At 42.0% G+C, this 20848-nt stretch overlaps 1 protein-coding gene and 1 long non-coding RNA gene across 3 annotated transcripts in view; one reads left to right on the forward strand and one right to left on the reverse strand.

The window, feature by feature from the left end:
• CHST10 (carbohydrate sulfotransferase 10) overlaps nucleotides 1-20848 on the reverse strand; it is a 67282-nt gene that overhangs the window by 15465 nt on the left and 30969 nt on the right. For both annotated transcript variants that reach the window (XM_068268272.1, XM_068268273.1), the window contains exons 3-4: nucleotides 20060-20151; nucleotides 5996-6227 (exon numbers count right to left, since the gene is read on the reverse strand). In XM_068268272.1, the coding sequence (XP_068124373.1) occupies nucleotides 5996-6227; nucleotides 20060-20151 (324 nt within the window). The remainder of the gene's footprint in view (nucleotides 1-5995; nucleotides 6228-20059; nucleotides 20152-20848) is intronic.
• Nucleotides 12883-13416, forward strand: LOC137546178 (uncharacterized). The gene is made up of 2 exons (XR_011026191.1): nucleotides 12883-12967; nucleotides 13314-13416. It is a non-coding gene; the product is annotated as an uncharacterized lncRNA (long non-coding RNA).

Genomic DNA, 20848 nt, shown 5'->3' on the forward strand with positions numbered 1-20848 from the left:
GTGTATGAGGATCTGCAGATATCATAGACTATGAATGCATTTTGCAGAAACGGATCTTTTGCAGGAACAGATCTTTTGCAGATACTGATCTGTTGCATGTGTACAGCATCTTTGTGTGCAGCATCTTGCAAAGATTTCTATCTGATGGGGAGTTCAGCTCAATAGAATAGACTTTGTAGGTATGGCCCTCATACTACATGGAAGGGGGTAAAATTGGTCTGTGATCCTTCATTTTCCAAAGACTATGGTCTGATGTGTGTATTCACCCCGAGTGTGTGTGTGTGTGTGTGTGTGTGTGGGGGGGGGGGGGGGGGGGGGTTGGTGGTACCGGGCCTAGGGCACTGGGAAGTCCAAATCCGGCCCTGATGCTGACAGGTGTCATAGCACATCAGTCTCGTACACTGCCGAGAGGGGCGAGCTTGGGCATGGGTCATTATCATTGGAGGCAGGAGGGTGTACAGCGTAAGTGCTTTTGTAAAAAAAAAATTAAAAAAAATTAGAATCCCCCATGAGAAGATAGACTAATCCAAAACCTGTAATATTTTCACTAGCTAATGTGACAGTGACATAGGAAAAAAGTAATATATAATGTATGTTACTCTGGGAGAAATCTACATTTTAAATGTATTTTAAAGAGACACTGAAGTGAAAAAAATACGATATAATGAATTGGTTGTGCAGTAAAGATAATAACTAGAACATTAGTAGCAAAGAAAGTATTCTCATATTTTTATTTTTAGTTATAGTGTTTTGTTTTTATAACATTGCATCATTTTCTATTATTTGCAGTTTACACACTACTCAGCATTCTAAATGATTTTACAGTGTAGGCTAGTGTACTTTTGAACTGTCCTCTGCAGGAAAAAAAAACAATACAGTTAGAGACAGTTGAGATAAGCTTCAGAAGACAGAGCTCTCTGCGACTTTGAAAGTCGTGAAGCTCAATGGCTCTTTTGCATAGAAAACAACTGGAGTTTCTGGAAACAATATTTATGTCTCTGCTCCTAATGTTTTATTTCTTAGCTATACTACACAACCAATTCATCATAATTTTTTTTCCGCTTTAGTGTCTCTTTTAATGTAACAATTTTTCATGATAGTTGTCCTTTAAGATAACTGCTTATTGGGTCTGATATGTCAGCGTGTTATACCAAAAACTAAAGCCTTGTACACATGCTAGGTGGCTCTCAGCAGAGGCAGCTGATGGGTGCCTCTGGCAAAAATCTAGTGTCTGTATAGTGGCCACGACACATCTGTGAGAGATCCAAACTGCCAGATTATCTCATCTGAGTGCTGGACTAGGCCACTGTTCATCTCTTTACCCCTTCTTCTTTGTGAAGCTGTCGGCCCTTCTCCCCCCTCCATTGCAGCAGAACATGCAACACGTCTGTACTAGGGGATGATCACAGGTATGCAAATGTTTCTGAATTTATGCAAATGTATGCAAATTCTTATGCAAATATATGCAGCTTGAAAATGGATCAATTTAATTAAACCTGGGTTTAATTTGATTGGTCTGTTTTCAAACTGCATACATTTGCATAATTTTGGACAAATTTGCATCTCATTGATCATACCTAGTCTGTACAGAACTCAGGCCCTGAATTCTCGCCCCAAGGGGTTAAAATCTGTGTGTGAACGCACCAGAAGTCTGAGTTCCCCAATCACCAAATTTTGGGGAAAAGTTAAACTTGACTGATGACTGTGGGGAGGTACCTTCAGTGATTATTAAAGGGGCACTACAGTGAATTTTGGCTACTGGGATAACCCTGGTAGCATGTTTGTAATAGTGAGAGAAACACATATTAGGTAGTGTATCTGGTTACAAATGCTGGCTGCATAGAATAATTTATAGCACCTCTTACAGATCCTGGCGTCACTAGAAAGCGACCTCCTCCTCTGTTCAGCTATAAGCGATTTATTTCCGTGTGTGAAAGAAAAAAAAAAAGAAGCCTGGACTGTAGGCTGGTTCCTCAGCAGGAAGTAGTATGGATATTTTAGATAAATAAACAGGAAGCCGCTTTTTTATCTAAGTTACAGTGGGATGCAAAAGTTAATTGTTATGTTACTTTTTAATCATCATGATTTTCCTGTATAAATTGTTGTCCGTTAAATATGTCATATAGGAGACACACACACACAGTAATATTTGAGAAGTGAAATGAAGTTTATTGGATTTACAGAAAGTGCGCAATAATTGTTTAACCCCCCTGGCGGTATAATTCCTGCGGCTGCGCAACCGCGGGAGGGTTTTTTTTCACCGTTTTTTTTTTCTAGCATGTAGCTAGCCTAGCGCTAGCTACATGCTTTCCCCCTCCCCGCGCGTCCGCCCGTCCCCTCCGATCGCCGCTTGCCCATAAGGAAATCCCGTTCTGAACGGGATTTCCTTGAGGGCTTCCCCCGTCGCCATGGCGACGAACGGAGTGACGTCATCGACGTCATAGGGAGTCCCGATCCACCCCATAGCGCAGCCTGGCGGCGATTAGCCAGGCTGCGCAAGGGGTATGCGGGGGGGGGGCCTGTATCCGCGGCGGGTAGCGGCGCATCGGCGGCGGGGATCAGACCAAACACGCAGCTAACAAAGTGCTAGCTGCGTGTTTGAAAAAAAAATTATGTAAATCGGCCCAGCAGGGCCTGAGCGGCACCCTCCGGCGGCTTACCCCGTGTCACACACGGGGTTACCGCCAAGGAGGTTAAACAAAATTAGGCAGGTGCATAAATTTGGGCACCACAAAAAAGAAATGAAATCAATATTTAGTAGATCCTCCATTTGCAGAAATTACAGCCGCTAAACGCTTCCTGTAGGTCCCAGAGTCTAGATTCTGGTTGAAGGTATTTTGGGCCATTCCTCTTTACAAAACATCTCTAGTTCATTCAGGTTTGATGGCTTCCGAGCACGGACAGCTCTCTTTAACTCACACCACAGATTTTCAATTATATTCAGGTCTGGGGATTGAGATGGCCATTCCAGAACCTTGTACTTGTTCCTCTGCATGAATGCCTTAGTGGATTTTGAGTCGTGTTTAGGGTAATTGGCCTCGCTTCCTCATTGTCTTTGCAATAACTTTTTCCAGTTCGTTAAATTACCGAATACGAAGTTTATCGATTGTATTCATCAAGGTTTTTCCACATTCTGCGTGACTTCCATAAATCAATAACAATGCAGTAACCATTCGGTAACGTGTCGATATTTCAATTTAACAGTGGTAATGTAAAGGACAACTGTAGTGAGAGTTATAAGGAGGCTGCCATCTTGATTTCATTTTAAGCAATACCAGTTACCTGGCAGCCCTGCTGAGCCTCTACCTATAATACTTTCAGCCATAGACCCTGAACAAGCATGCAGCAGATCAGGTGTTTCTGACATTTTCGTCAGATCTGACAAGATTAGCTGCATGCCTGTTTCTGGTTTGATTCAGACACTTCAACAGCCAAATAGATCAGCAGGGCTGCCAGGCAATGTGTAATGTATAAATGGAAATAAATATGGCAGCCTCCATATTCTTCTCACTTCAGTTCCCCTTTAACACAAGGCCATAAGATTCCCGTGGAATTGTGGGTAAAAAGGCAGTCCTTTGAACACCACGTAGCCACATTCCGAATAGTGCTTAACACCTGGACCAGGATTCTGGAAGTGGCTTGGGACAATCCCACAATTTTGCCAGCTATGGCTTGATAGGAGCCTTTTCTGAAAAAATGTAGTGCAGCTAGCAATTTAGTTAACCCTGGCACTGCCTGTGTTCTCTTACAAGATGATTCAAGAGAAATGCCGATGTCCTGGTATAGCAAATAAATCCATTCTCTTGCAAATTGATATGGTTCTAGACCTTATTCTTGCCCTTCTGCGCCTTTGAATCACTCTCAGCTGATACATAACCACTTCATATGGCTCCATCTTCTGTCAGCAATGATCTGACAGGAATAACGACAGAGCAGTGAAGGAGATAACTAATCCTAAATGTAATGCTAAACCACCACTTTCATTTTCATGAATTTGACTTTCTTCTGTTTCATCACATCATTACCGAATGCTCATCAACAGCTGTAGATAACTTTGATGAATCCTGAAATCAGCTTATCGAGTTCAGTACTTTACCGAGCTGTCGGTAATTGATTCGATAATTCTTGATGAATCGAGGCCATTGTCTTGTTGTTGTTGTAGATCCAGCCCCGTCGCAGCTTCAGCTTTGTCACCGATTCCTGGACATTGGTCTCCAGAATCTGCGGATACTGAGTGGAATCCATGCGTTCCTCAACTATAACAAGATTCCCAGTCCCTGCCCTGGCCACGCAGCCCCACTGCATGATGGAACCACCACCATATTTTACTGTAGGTAGCAAGTGTATTTCTTGGAATGCTGTGTTTTTCCTCCACGCATAATGCTTCTTGTTATGCCCAAATAACTCAATTTTAGTTTCATCAGTCCACAGCACCTTATTCCAAAATGAAGCTGGCTTGTCCATATGTGCCTTAGCATACCTTAAGCGGCTCTGTTTGTGCTGTGGGCGGAAAAAAGGCTTCCTCTGCATCACTATCGCATACAGCATCTCCTTGTGTGTAAAGTGCGCCGAATGGTTGAACGATGCACAGTGATTCCATCTGCAGCAAGATTATGTTGTAGGTCTTTGGTGCTGGTCTGTGGGTTGACTGACTGTTCTCACCATTCGTTGCTTCTGTTTATCCGATATTTTTCTTGGTCTGCCACCTCTAGCCTTAACTTGAACTGAGCCTGTGCTCTTCCATTTCCTCAATATGTTCCTAACTGTGGAAACAGACAGCTGAAATCTCTGAGACCGCTTTCTGTAACCTTCCCCTAAACCATGATGGTGAACAATCTTTATCTTCAGGTCATTTCAGAGTTGTTTTGAGACCCCCATGTTGCTACTCTTCAGAGAAAATTAAAAGAGGATGGAAACTTACAATTGCCCCACTTAAATACTTTCTCGTAATTGGATTCACCTTTGTATGTAGGTTACCGGTCACTGAGCTTACCAAGCCAATTGGAGTTCCAATAATTAGTTTTAAAGGTTTTGGAATCAATAAAATGACAACAGTGCCCAAATTTATGCACCTGCCTAATTTTATTTAAACAATTGTTGCGCACTTTATGTAAATCCAATAAACTTCATTTCACTTCTCAAATATCACTGTGTGTGTCTCTTATATGATATATTTAACTGACAATTTTTATCGTAACAACCAACGATTTATACAGCAAAATCATGACGATTAACAAGGTTGCCTAAACTTTCGCATCCCACTGTATCTGTACTTGCCGCTGATGAGCCAGCCTTACAGAACAGTCTTTAAAAAAACACACACACACACACACACACACACACACACACACACACACACACACTATAGAAACAGCGGTTACAGCTGACCTGAACAGAGAAGGGAGTCGCTTCTCTCTAAATGATGGCCATGATCTGTAAGCGGTGCTATAATTATCCTATCCTGCCTGCATTTGCAACCAGATATACTACCTAATATGTGTTTCTCTTACTATTAAGGTGCCCATTAATGGTACAATTTTAACACCAAATGCGATCTTTCAATGCAATTTTTATGATCGAATAGTATAGAAAATTCGCCGTTTATGAAGGCAGTCGGTAAGGAACGATTCTTTTCTTAATTGCTAAATAGGATAAAAATCGATTCGAAAGTTGGATTTTATGATCAAATTTGAAGAAAGAATCATTCAGTAAATGTGAACAATCGATAATTGCCTTCCGATTAGTTACAATCGTTCAAATCGCATCGAAAGATTGCATTTAGTGAAAAATTGTACCGATAATAGGCACCTTTAGAAACATGCTAGTACGGTTATAAGGTTATCCCAGTAGCCAAATTTTCGCTGTAGTGCCCCTTTTTTGGCAACACAAACATTACATCAGTCCTGACCCTGCTGATAACCACACTGTTTTCAAATACACTGCTATAAAGACAAGAAATACAACAAAAATATACACATTCAAATGCTTAAATTACCATTTAGAACAATGAGGACTTTCTTCCACTGAGTATTTCCTACTTTGGGAGTCTGACAAAATAAGATTTTGTGCTTATCAGAGACAAAGATTCGATCCAGTACAAACTTGGAGATGATTGCATGTGACAAGTTACCAAGCGACTCATTCCTGCACACACTCTGCAGCATCTCCAGACGCTTCTTGTGCAGGAGATCAACGGGAGACATACTTCTCGAAGGCTCTGCCGTCGGCTGCAGGAAAATGGTAAAACCTATTATTCTATAAGCCTTTAAGGAAAACTTCACTTTCACAAGGAAACTAATATACACTCAATAAACATTTTAATGGGAATAATTGTGTAATCAGCCATTCATGAGGAGAATTGGGAGAAATGTGATCTTCGTGATTATGATTATGGCATGACTGTTGGTGCCAAACTGGTTGTTCACTTGGCATTTTTACACACAGGTAAACATGCAGAAATTGATTATAACTCAATGGCTATAAACTAGTGCGACTGCTGTCCAGTTGTGTATAAAACCCTCAAGAGGACACTGTTATTCTATAAACCTAATAACACCATGTGGGGCGTATTGTAGTGACAGAGTACAAGCAATGGTCTCTACATATACCCAGATCAGTGCAAAAAACAAGCAAACAAACAAAAAAACATCCAGTAAGATGAGTTTTGCATGTTGTTAGGTATAGGGATGGCCCAGCCTAGGAGAACTCATGGAAAAGCATGTGATTAGTCTGATCAGCTGATAGATTTGTAAGCCTCTGATTTGCTGTGATGACTTCCTGGTTTAACATATGATCATGACCAGCATATCAGAGCCTTACAAATCTATCAGCTGATCAAACTGAAAACATGCTTCTCCATGAGTTTTCCTAGGCTGGGCCATCCCTAGTTAGGAGATGTTATAAAAATGTATGGGCAGACCGGTTGAAGCTAAAACAAATGTAATGGTAAGAGCCCTTTTACACTTAATCAGTTGGTATGCGTTAGTACGCATTTTTTCCATAGCAGAGCATTGTGAAAAAGATTTCAGTTAAAACACACACAGGTATAGTGTGAAACTGTGCCATAGGAAAACATGGGCATTACTTTGAAAATCAGTTTCTTTCAGTTATAACTGAGAGCAACTGATTAACCTCCCCGGCGTTCTATTGAGATCGCCAGGGAGGCTGCGGGAGGGTTTTTTTTTAATAAAAAAAAAACTATTTCATGCAGCCAACTGAAAGTTGGCTGCATGAAAGCCCACTAGAGGGCGCTCCGGAGGCGTTCTTCCGATCGCCTCCGGCGTCATGGACGTCAGCCGACGTCCTGACGTCAGCCGCCTCCGATCCAGCCCTTAGCGCTGGCCGGAACTGATTGGTCCGGCTGCGCAGGGCTCGGGCGGCTGGGGGGACCCTCTTTCGCCGCTGCTCGCGGCGGATCACCGCAGAGCGGCGGCGATCAGGCAGCACACGCGGCTGGCAAAGTGCCGGCTGCGTGTGCTGCTTTTTATTTGAGGAAAATCGGCCCGGCAGGGCCTGAGCGGCAGCCTCCGGCGGTGATGGACGAGCTGAGCTCGTCCATACCGCTCAGGAGGTTAAGGGCCTATTTCCACTACATGCAAATTCGCCATGCGAATTTTCGCATCCAAAATGCAACACATTTGTGAATGGAGCCATTTCCATTCAATGCGAAATTTCTAGATGCGATGTGGAAAAAAAATCTGCATGGTATGCTGCATTTTTTCGCATTCCGCAAACAATCTGGATGCAGTCTGAATGCAAATTGCTCTATGTAAGTCAGTGGAGCCACATATATTAGCATTACAAACGCCAAAATTTGCGTTCCGAATGCAAATGTAGCCAGCATGCACAGTGTGATTTCCAAGCCTTCTACAACCCTGCATACACAGGAAAGGCCTACATAGGAAGTTAATTAATGCTAATGAGTTGCTGGGCATGTGCTGTTGCTAGGCAGTTTTAAAATCACAACGCGATTTTCGTGTGAAAAACACGCATAAAAATGCATTCATTTTTTAAATTTGCAATGCACAATTCGCAATGCGATTCACAATGCATGCTAGAGGAAATAGGCCCTTAGTGTAAAAGGGGCCTAACTGAAATAACCACTATATATAACCGTGGTAAGTAGAGATTTCAGAATGCTTAAAGGACCACTCCAGTGAAGAAAGTAAGCAGTTAAAATATGACAGAACCGTCAGGTTTTGGACTAGCTCATCTTCTCATAGGGGATTCTCAGGGTTTTCTTTGGTTTCCAAAGCAGTTCCTGAACGGCCAAATTAGTAAGATTCACACCAAATTAGTAAAATGCTCCCCCCCCCCCCCCCCCCCCGTTTCTACTGCAGCCCATCTTTCCAACTCAAGATCCCGGTTTATGTACTCCAACCCTCCCCCACATACACACACAACTGGGACCCTCTTTATTTATTGATGTACTGGTATAGGAAATTATTACGGTCCATGTTTGATATATGAATTACAGTAATATAGTATATTGATCAATTGGCCCAATTGCACCTTTGTTACTGGAACTCAGGTTTCACCACTGGGTTTTCTGACCTAAAGGAGTGAGGATACCTGTAGAATGTGTTGTCTGAAAGTGCTTTATCTACACTATTTTGTTTGTACCTTAGGAGGAAATTGATTACTTACCATCCTATTTTAAACATTTTATTCTCTTCCAGAGCACTTCCAGTCCTACAGTCCTCCTATTATACAGACCACAGAGGTGGGTACATTTTTTAATGTACATTCAAATACCTCTTTTTCCTGGAAGTGATTACCGTGCAAATATTCCACAGGCCTGAGCAGACTTCCCACCTGCACACAGTGGTTGTCTGGGCCCCTCTATAGCCTGAGTTTGAGGTGAAGTGCACACATAGCAGAAACGCTAGTGTTGTGGAAACCGCTGCGCTTTTGCCACTAATGGAAGTCTATGGGCCGCAGGAAAAAACCGCATATGCATTTTATATGTGTTTTAAAAAACGCAACGTTTTGTAGCATAATATTCATAGATGCATCAAAATCGCACATAATGAAAGTCAATGGGAAAGCAATGGTATGCGTTTTCAATGTGTTTTTATATACGTTCTTCCCCCAAAATAATTTATTTGCTGTATTTTCGCTTTCTGTAGTCTTCCTAGTGATTAGCATAATTGGAAATATAAATATGCATGGAAAACGCATTGCTAACTCACAAAAAAAACCGCACACAACATTAACATAAAACATGACATAAAAGGCAGCCTTTCACGCTATGTTATGTGTGCTCCCAGGCTGAAGTGCTTTGCTTTTTGCATAGAATTTAATAGGTAGCAGTCACTAACCATTTATGAGAGGCACATAAAACAGAACATTATTAAAGTACACTCTAGTTTTGTCTGCAAATATGACAACTGCAAAGCTGTATTTCTTGTTCCCTAAAGTTTTTAGAGGTATGTAAGAAAAATCTCTTTTTGATAAATAAAGAATCTATAAAACAAGCTGTATTTCTTTAGCTTGCTACTATGGCTATCTATGTAAGATTTAATAATTTACACTTATTTCTGTGTATTTTTGATTCACTTCAAAGTGATATGGAATGGATTCTATTACAACTGAACACCACTTCAAGGATCAGCATGGAGCTCTCTTTAAGCTGGATAAAGCTGTATTTGAAAAAAGTTTACTTTTAGAAAACATTGCACAGATGTTTTCCCTGTGAGTAAGCATCTAAAATCCTGTTGTGGGATCTGTAAGAGGAGCACCATCTGGCGGTGGATGTGATCAGATTAAGACAAAGAGTCAGTGCAAGACAGAGAGTAATGCAAGAAATCTGAACATATTGTCAAAGATCTGAGGCAGTTGGTGACTTCTTATTGCTTCCACATGCTTTCCTAAATCCATACTTCGTGTAGTGATAACAAAACTCTTCACTATCCTTAGTCACAGTTATTACTATAACTACAACACTGTATCATCCACTTTAGTGTGGTTGTGGAAACAAGTACAATGTAGATTACATAGCCGAGCCAGAAATATGTTAATGACACAAAGGATGTACCTAAACTAAGACATTAAATGGCCGCAACAAAACTGGGTAAATAGCTCCCTGTTTGTCTGCGCAGACAAATGGTCAGATTAAGTATTTTCCATGTGATGCCAGGTCATATCTTAATCAGATTTGTGTACAAAGTCTTGCGACCCCAAGCGATCTGCCCAGTGGATCAACGCAAAAGTGACGGCGATCTAATTGTCTACACTGCTCCCCCACTAGCCATGTGATGTCACACACATGCCACTCCGTCATCCCTCCACCTCACAGCAACACAGCACATCACCATCTGACATGGTAGTGGCTGGATAGTGTAATGGTAAAGGGCTCTGCCTCTGACACAGGAGATCAGCGTTCGACTCTCGGCTCTGCCTGTTCAGTAAGCCAACACCTAATTCAGTAGGAGACCTTGGGCAAGTTATAAATGTTCTGTGTCTGTGAAGCTTGGCCCAGCGATGTCGCCCAAGTGGATTGGGTCCTTATTCCTGATGGGAGACATCGATCAAAAGTGTGTACGCACCTTAAAGGCTGCCTTGTTCTGAGATACTTTTCCCCTTGCCACATCTCCATAACAATAAATATAGAGTCTCAAATATCAGCCAGCACACTGTCTGCATAGAGTTTGCAAGTTCTTCAAATCCTTTTGTTGGTTCTCTCTGAGTACTCCAGTCTCCCCCAACATCATAAATCCTACTGGTAGGATTATTGCCTCCCATACACACATACATAGATGAAAATGAAACCCCAGAGTGTTATTAGGTTTATTTAAAAAAAACAAAACAAGATATAATAACAAAACCCCTCCCCCCCCCCCCCCACCAACATAGCATGGGGAAAAGAGGATGGCTGACATTAACAATATGTTTCTCTCCCAGAATACACTGCACAAAGCTTGGCCAGTGTAGTGGATGAGTGACAGACAAGCCACACACCTGGGTCCATATGCAAGTCCTTTTTTTCTCCTGAGATTTTTCTTAGGTGATATTTTCAAACTTGTCAATAAATGTATTTTCATTTACCAACAAGCAACAACATGCTCAAAATAATATTCATAGTACTTTTTTTTTACTTGCAGAGTGCTGAAAAGTTATTTTAAAGAGAATTTGAAAAAAAATATCTTCTGAGAAAACTCTCTATCTTCTATGAGAAAAAGTACTGATAAATTGCATATGGGCCCTTTTGTCTCCTTTTTATAGTTGGATAGACTTAACTACCCATTGCTGTCCCTTGGATCTGGCCTATACCACTTGTTCTCACATTGAAAATAATTCCTATACAATTATACAAGATGGTTTGTAGAGATTCCAAAATAAACATTTACAAAGGTGTTCCTTGTTTACTGACTTTATTGTTACAGGTGCAATATAATACTGCAAGCAATAAAGCCATGTACCAAAGCGAAAACTTCCTGAGTTACACTTTCACAATGGCGTTCGGAGCACTGAAGAACATGCTTAGATAATTTGCATGCAGCTCAAAAGGGGAAAAAAAAAAAATTGAGAGAGCTGATATTACTCAAAAAAGCCACAGTATTAATTTTGGTTTCTTTGACATACGGTACCTGCCTCAACGAGGTACTGGAGAAAATTTATTAGGTTCACTCCTCAAGTACAACTGATTTCTCTTTTTAATCTGGCGCTCTCCTTTTAGTAATTTTTTACGTTTATATGTGTTGAATTTTTATCTATTGCATCCATGTTTGTGTTATCATTTTTTAAGTTTTTTTACTTCTTTATTATCTCACTTTACCTCTTTTTATAAGTGTGTATGTGTGTGTGTGTATATATATGTGTGTGTGTATATGTGTATGTGTATGTATGTGTGTGTATGTATGTGTATATGTGTATGTATATGTATGTGTGTATGTATGTATATATATATATATATATATATATATATATATATATGTGTATGTGTGTGTATATATATGTCTTACTATTATTGTGTTATATAGGAATATTCTCATATGAAAGGAATTCATATGTACCAACAATATACGAAAATGTGTCAATACGTATACACTTGAATGTATATTACCCCCATACGATATATTTTGATCACTTCTTCTGTGTGTATATATATATATATAGATGTATGTTGGGGCGGTGCGGAGTAACGGGGAGGAGTCCCTCAACGGATTTATCCTTGGAGCTTTGCATAGTTTTAATGTTTACCCCTTTGGATCCTTCTCCTTTCATGATTGCAACTCGAATCATGATGGAAGTTATGATCTGTTTATTTATACCAATCCTAGCACCAGGACACATACAAACATCACTATCAGCATTAGATACGTTTTCAATTCCTTTCTGGAACAGCTCATCCCTTGCAAACCTTCTCTATAACTTTAATACGATATATACCTAAAATGGCCACTAGATGGCAGCGTCTCATCACTATTACTAATCTGTTAAACAAACCCACGTTCGTTTGAAAATACAGGAAGATTCTGTGTTTGAATGCGTGCCCTCAAAGCTCTAAACATCGCTTGCCTATCTAATGACATGGTTTGACAATCAGTCATTCCCTCATCCACGGGCCTCCCCTCCCTTACATTGCCCTCTGTTCCCCCAACAAATATGGCGGTCCCTGCCTCATGCGCAGGCGCCCTCCATACCCACAACTCCCCAGAGCCTTTCTGTACACGTGGCATATTCAGCCACTCACACATGCGTACTTCAGGCAAGCGGTGAGACTCAATCGTCACACCGCTCTGCCTCCGCGAAAACACGCCCCCTTCCCCATTACGCTCCACAGGACTGGCTCCCTTGTCCACACCCCCTCGCTCACCTCATTGGCCCCCTACCCTGGCTACCATCCAGGTCCACGCCCTCCAGCCACGCTTTCCCAATCGTTCCTGCACCGACACTGATCTATTTAAAGGTCCAGAGCGGGGTTTTTGAGCACAGAGGTGCCAAACCCTATCAGGACCTAGAGCTGGTAAGCAATTTACTCCTTTTACGTTTTATCTAGTCTATGAATACTGTACTATTGCTCATAATCATACACCTCTCTGTTCCCCATTCCCCACTACCACATATCATAATACCTGGTGATATATTTGTGTTGCCTCCTCCTGTCTCCCCCTGCCCAGTAATTTCTTCCCACAATGTTCTGACTAACAGTACTCCCCCTCTCACCTCCCATACACAGTACAATTAACGATGCACTCAATTACCCCTTTCATTACCTTCTCCCCCTGATACATATCTAAATCTGCATTTACAAGTGTACAACATGTTGTTTACAGTTCCCTGATATGGTTTATGTCTCTGTCATTTTTTAGTGAGATACTCCTATTGTTTAATGCCTGAAGAAGCGGGTTCTATGCCCGTGAAACGCGTCGCAGTGTTTGTTGGAGTATGTGAATAAATTTTCGTTGACTTTAATTGACAGCATCGTGTCTGTTTTGGGTCGGTCGGTCCACCACCGCCACCTAGATGTTTTAAACCTTTTAGTATCTTTTATCCTACTGGCGCCTCTGTACATTGATTCATCCAGTGAACCACCCTTGGTGGAAGGGTGTTGTACCCTCCTTTTCTTCTATCACAGAGAGCGACATCTTAATCCTGAGTGGGGACAGGTTTATACTCCCCACCTGCCTATACAGTGGTTGCCTCAGCGGTAACCCTTGTTTGTAAGTATAATACTTACCTTTCATTTCTTCCATTCGGGCTAATACCTACTACACTATATTGGGCTCTCGGTTTGTCTGCTTATATCTCCTACAAGTTATCTTGGCCACCTCGCTAGACGACGCGGCAACCCTAACCTGATCGCAGCCCTCCTGCACATATTACATGGATCCTTTCGAAGACCACATATCGCATAGGAACACACTCCTGGCACAATTTAAGAAGACGCAACAGTCTACTACAGAGTCCACTAACTGTACTCCTACCACTAACACTCCTCCACAAGTGGACTTGAAACCTACCTTTCTAAAACTAGAGTCAGTCCTTAAGGATGAGTTTTTTAACTTAGCAGATATCACCATGCAGGAGACATATATCAGTGAAAAAATTTCTCCTGATGGCATTAGAATCAAAATTTTATCAGCATTTCCGAAAGATACGGTTTTTACGACAGAATTTTATAGGTATCTAGAATGTTGCACACAGGGCATTATGGAGAGAATCATTAAAAAGAGAAAGTCCCTGGTAGTAGAACTACAGCCCACAATTACAGAATGTAAAAACCTTCTAGCCCAACACACCACCAACCCCCAATACCACCCCCTATTATCCAATCTTACCACTAGAGTAAAAAAATTTGAACGAGATACTACTGAAACAAAGCTCAAAAAACTAAATCGCGATCGCCTCGCTTATGCAGAACACAGGGAAAGGGAGAGGAAACCACGACCCACACCTCAACCTCTCATGCCTTCAGCACCAGGCACCTACCCACCCTTCCCCCCACCACCACTTATGAGCCTCCCCCTCAACAGACCCAATGGGCACATTTACCCACCATACCCACCCCCTCCCCTCCTGCCTACCAAACCAGACACCCCACCACCACCACCAATCATCACGAATAGCAAATTCACCTTCAACAACACCATTCCTCTTTCAAAACAAGTCCAACCACCCATTAGCTTCACGAACACCAAAACTCTCCACTCTAAAAACACTCCTAAAACCAAACACCCAATTCGCACCAAACCACGCCCAATCCCCCTTTCAACACAAAAGAACTCACAGAATAGCAGCCCACATACTGTGGCTGACCAGAAAAAAACCCAGATAAACTCCAAATTAGCCAACTTCAACTTCACCAACTCCAACCCCCCAGCTACCCTCACTCTACAGGAGCCCAATCCATCAGGGACCAAAAAGGATGACTGTCCCTCCCCCCACCCCGACCTAGCGGTCAACAACGCGGACGGCGACATAAGACTCTCCCAAATTAGCACGTATAATTCCAATCCCAACTCCCCCACTAGATCAGACCCACACACCTCACCCTCCAGTCCATCCTCTGACAAGCCCCTACAAACCACCATCAGCAAGTTCTTTGTACCTAGAATCTCCCAACTTACAGAGTCAGACGAACCACAAAACCAAACCCTATCATCCTCTTTTTTAGAGTTACCAGCCTCCCTAACACAGAACATCCTCTCGACCCAATTACCCAGCCCCATCTCCAAACGCTCCCATCTACAACCTTCGAAAAAGAACAAACGCCCACTATCAGACTCAGAAAACGAGGAAGGAGAGGGAAAAGAAAAAAGAAACAAACGATAACTGCTCTGCACCCAACTGGTACCCCCCCACTTGCCACAGAAACTAAGAGAAGTATTTTCAACCTATCCCATCATATTCTCACAAAACAAGAGTCAGGTTTATTAGAAAAAGGACTCTCCTACTGCCCCACAAATCAATCTGATCTTTTTGAACTGTTCAATGACCTCAATACTTACATACGGAAACTCACCCTTAAAAGACACTTCGCTATCAAAAAATTCAACACCCCGCTCCATACAGATTCCACCAGTCTTATCCTCACCTGCAATGATTCAATCCCCATTGTTTCCGTTCCTACAGCTGAAATAGAGACTGAAAAATTCATCAACACAAAACTCAAAGGCCGTTCACGATTCTACCCCACTGCCTCCAAGGGCAACTTCATAGACACCTTTTATTCTCTGGTGTTAAAAGATCTACAAGAACTCACCATCCCTGACACCCTCCCCACCTCTAACTTAACATCGTCAGAAAGATCGGCCCTCAAAACCCTGCGAAGCAACACAAACATTGTTATTAAACCAGCGGACAAGGGGGGAGGGATAGTCATCCTTGATAAAGTCGACTACCTTGAGGAATCCCTGAGACTATTAAACAACCCCAAACATTATAAACTAATGAACACAGACCCCACACCCGAAATCAATAAAACCCTTAAAAATTTCATCAATGAAGCACTTCTTAATAACATTATTACCAAAAACGAAAGGAATTTCATCATCAACCATCACCCAAAAACTCCATTTTTCTATTATTTACCCAAAATTCATAAGAGCATTCTCAAACCACCTGGTAGACCTATTATTTCAGGTATTGATTCAGCAACAAGCAATCTGTCCCGATTCATTGATACACACCTCCAACCCCATGTCCAGGCCTTACCATCCTTCCTGAAAGACTCACAACACCTCATCCAATTTCTACATTCCACACCATGGCAGGACGACTACATCTGGCTCACCTGCGATGTCACCTCCCTGTATACAAATATTCCACACCACTTTGGCCTTACAGCCTTACAACATTACCTCAAATCCAACACAGCCATGCCATTTCTACAACAATCCTTCTTAGTACAATGCACCGAATTCATCCTTAATAACAATTTCTTCACATTTCAAGATTCGACCTACCACCAAGTCAGCGGAGTTTCCATGGGAAGCTCGTTCTCCCCTTCTTATGCTAACCTGGCCATGGGGCTCCTAGAACACATCAAACTATATTCAGATAACCCCTTCTCTAGCAATATTATCTTTTACAAAAGATACATAGATGATCTGATCTTTATATGGAAAGGCTCCCCCACTACTATTCCCTCCTTTCTAAATTACCTCAACAGTAACCCAGCAGGCCTGCAATTCACTTCTCATCATGACCCTACTTCTATCGAATTTTTGGACCTTGTCCTATACACAGACCAACACCTTATCAAAACCAAAACCTTTTTTAAACCCGTTGACGCCAACAATTACATACATTACCACAGTTTCCACCACCGCCCTTGGACTAAGAACATCCCTTACAGTCAATACAAGAGAATACACCGCAATTGTACAGACATACAACAATACAACATACAATCAAAAGTTTTGACAACTAAATTCACAGACCGGAAATACCCCAAAAAACTCCTACAGGATGCGTACCATAAAGCCAAAATCCCGACACCATCCACACGATATCCCGAGACTATTACAGACAACACACCCCGATTCATTACCACATACAGCCACCAACACCAGTCCATCCGCAACATTCTCAACAACAGATGGGAGATCCTTCTTCAGGACCCCCACCTACGACCCACCTTACCCACAAAACCAGAGATTACATATAGACGCGCCCCGAACCTTCGCAGCCTTCTGGCTCCCAGCAGGCTGCGACAGCCACCTATAGATAACATAAATCCCCAAACCATCCCAACCCCAGGAAGTGCCCCATGCCTTCATCAGAGATGTCTAGCATGCCAATTCGTCCTCAACACATCCACATTCTCCTCCACAGTCACCAATACAACATTCAACATCAAAAGTACAATAAACTGCGGATCCAAATACGTCATTTATGTCATTTCATGTCCATGTCAGCTACAGTATGTGGGCAGAACCACCCAATTGGCCAGAAGTAGAGTGGGACAACATAAAAGGAACATAAAAAACAAATACCCCCTACACAGCGTTTCACGCCACTTCTCCACACACCACAATAGCGACCCTGCACTTTTCCGTATCACTTTTATCGAATCAATTCCATACCACCACTCCAATTCCTTTGACTCCCTCAAAAAACGAGAAATGTACTGGATACAACTACTGAAAACACTAACTCCAGATGGCCTCAACGAGGTACTGGAGAAAATTTATTAGGTTCACTCCTCAAGTACAACTGATTTCTCTTTTTAATCTGGCGCTCTCCTTTTAGTAATTTTTTACGTTTATATGTGTTGAATTTTTATCTATTGCATCCATGTTTGTGTTATCATTTTTTAAGTTTTTTTACTTCTTTATTATCTCACTTTACCTCTTTTTATAAGTGTGTATGTGTGTGTGTGTATATATATGTGTGTGTGTATATGTGTATGTGTATGTATGTGTGTGTATGTATGTGTATATGTGTATGTATATGTATGTGTGTATGTATGTATATATATATATATATATATATATATATATATATGTGTATGTGTGTGTATATATATGTCTTACTATTATTGTGTTATATAGGAATATTCTCATATGAAAGGAATTCATATGTACCAACAATATACGAAAATGTGTCAATACGTATACACTTGAATGTATATTACCCCCATACGATATATTTTGATCACTTCTTCTGTGTGTATATATATATATATAGATGTATGTTGGGGCGGTGCGGAGTAACGGGGAGGAGTCCCTCAACGGATTTATCCTTGGAGCTTTGCATAGTTTTAATGTTTACCCCTTTGGATCCTTCTCCTTTCATGATTGCAACTCGAATCATGATGGAAGTTATGATCTGTTTATTTATACCAATCCTAGCACCAGGACACATACAAACATCACTATCAGCATTAGATACGTTTTCAATTCCTTTCTGGAACAGCTCATCCCTTGCAAACCTTCTCTATAACTTTAATACGATATATACCTAAAATGGCCACTAGATGGCAGCGTCTCATCACTATTACTAATCTGTTAAACAAACCCACGTTCGTTTGAAAATACAGGAAGATTCTGTGTTTGAATGCGTGCCCTCAAAGCTCTAAACATCGCTTGCCTATCTAATGACATGGTTTGACAATCAGTCATTCCCTCATCCACGGGCCTCCCCTCCCTTACATTGCCCTCTGTTCCCCCAACAAATATGGCGGTCCCTGCCTCATGCGCAGGCGCCCTCCATACCCACAACTCCCCAGAGCCTTTCTGTACACGTGGCATATTCAGCCACTCACACATGCGTACTTCAGGCAAGCGGTGAGACTCAATCGTCACACCGCTCTGCCTCCGCGAAAACACGCCCCCTTCCCCATTACGCTCCACAGGACTGGCTCCCTTGTCCACACCCCCTCGCTCACCTCATTGGCCCCCTACCCTGGCTACCATCCAGGTCCACGCCCTCCAGCCACGCTTTCCCAATCGTTCCTGCACCGACACTGATCTATTTAAAGGTCCAGAGCGGGGTTTTTGAGCACAGAGGTGCCAAACCCTATCAGGACCTAGAGCTGGTAAGCAATTTACTCCTTTTACGTTTTATCTAGTCTATGAATACTGTACTATTGCTCATAATCATACACCTCTCTGTTCCCCATTCCCCACTACCACATATCATAATACCTGGTGATATATTTGTGTTGCCTCCTCCTGTCTCCCCCTGCCCAGTAATTTCTTCCCACAATGTTCTGACTAACAGTACTCCCCCTCTCACCTCCCATACACAGTACAATTAACGATGCACTCAATTACCCCTTTCATTACCTTCTCCCCCTGATACATATCTAAATCTGCATTTACAAGTGTACAACATGTTGTTTACAGTTCCCTGATATGGTTTATGTCTCTGTCATTTTTTAGTGAGATACTCCTATTGTTTAATGCCTGAAGAAGCGGGTTCTATGCCCGTGAAACGCGTCGCAGTGTTTGTTGGAGTATGTGAATAAATTTTCGTTGACTTTAATTGACAGCATCGTGTCTGTTTTGGGTCGGTCGGTCCACCACCGCCACCTAGATGTTTTAAACCTTTTAGTATCTTTTATCCTACTGGCGCCTCTGTACATTGATTCATCCAGTGAACCACCCTTGGTGGAAGGGTGTTGTACCCTCCTTTTCTTCTATCACAGAGAGCGACATCTTAATCCTGAGTGGGGACAGGTTTATACTCCCCACCTGCCTATACAGTGGTTGCCTCAGCGGTAACCCTTGTTTGTAAGTATAATACTTACCTTTCATTTCTTCCATTCGGGCTAATACCTACTACACTATATTGGGCTCTCGGTTTGTCTGCTTATATCTCCTACAAATTATACAAGATGGTTTGTAGAGATTCCAAAATAAACATTTACAAAGGTGTTCCTTGTTTACTGACTTTATTGTTACAGGTGCAATATAATACTGCAAGCAATAAAGCCATGTACCAAAGCGAAAACTTCCTGAGTTACACTTTCACAATGGCGTTCGGAGCACTGAAGAACATGCTTAGATAATTTGCATGCAGCTCAAAAGGGGAAAAAAAAAAAATTGAGAGAGCTGATATTACTCAAAAAAGCCACAGTATTAATTTTGGTTTCTTTGACATACGGTACCTGGTGTTCAACGTGAAACTTCTTTCCCTCAGTAACAGTGATTTTTTCAGTCTCAGGTAGAATAGTCTGTGATGCCTGTCTGACTCCATAAGCTGGACATAATATCAAAAAAAGAGAAGGAAAAAAAATTTCATACTTAATAAGAAACCTTTTCAAATGTAAAAGCATTTAAAGAGACACTGAAGCGAAAAAAAAATTATGATATTATGATTTGTATGTGAAGTACAGCTAAGAAATAAAACATTAAGATAAGATACATCAGTCTAATTGTTTCCAGTACAGGAAGAGTTAAGAAACTCCAGTTGTTATCTCTATGCAAAAAAAGCCATTAACTCTCCGACTAAGTCTTGCCGCCGTTTAGACAGCAGATTCGATCACTGGGATCAAATCTGCCGCCAATCGTTCGCACTACATGCCGAATTTCGATCCATTTCGTCCGATCCCACCGATCGCTCCGTGCGGAAAATTACCGTTGATCGCCCGCGGGTAGGGAGCGCGTCGCTAGCGGCGTTCGATTGCCCGACGACCGACGCAATAGAGCCGGATACATTACCTGCTCTGCCGGCGCGACTACCCCCGGTCACCGCTGCTCCGTGTCCGCGCTGGTCCGCATGCTTCAGTTCCTCCTGCCCGGCAGGAAGTTTAAACAGTAGAGGGCGCTCTACTGTTAAACTTCCTGCCGGGCAGGAAGAAGCAAAGCATGCCGGACTTGGAGACCAGAGCGCAGACAGAGCAGCGGTGACCGGGAGGACTCGTGCCGGCAGAGCAGGTAATGTATGCTTGGGGAGC

The sequence above is a fragment of the Hyperolius riggenbachi genome, chromosome 2 (genome assembly GCF_040937935.1).
Source record: "Hyperolius riggenbachi isolate aHypRig1 chromosome 2, aHypRig1.pri, whole genome shotgun sequence".
NCBI classification, from domain to species: domain Eukaryota; kingdom Metazoa; phylum Chordata; class Amphibia; order Anura; family Hyperoliidae; genus Hyperolius; species Hyperolius riggenbachi.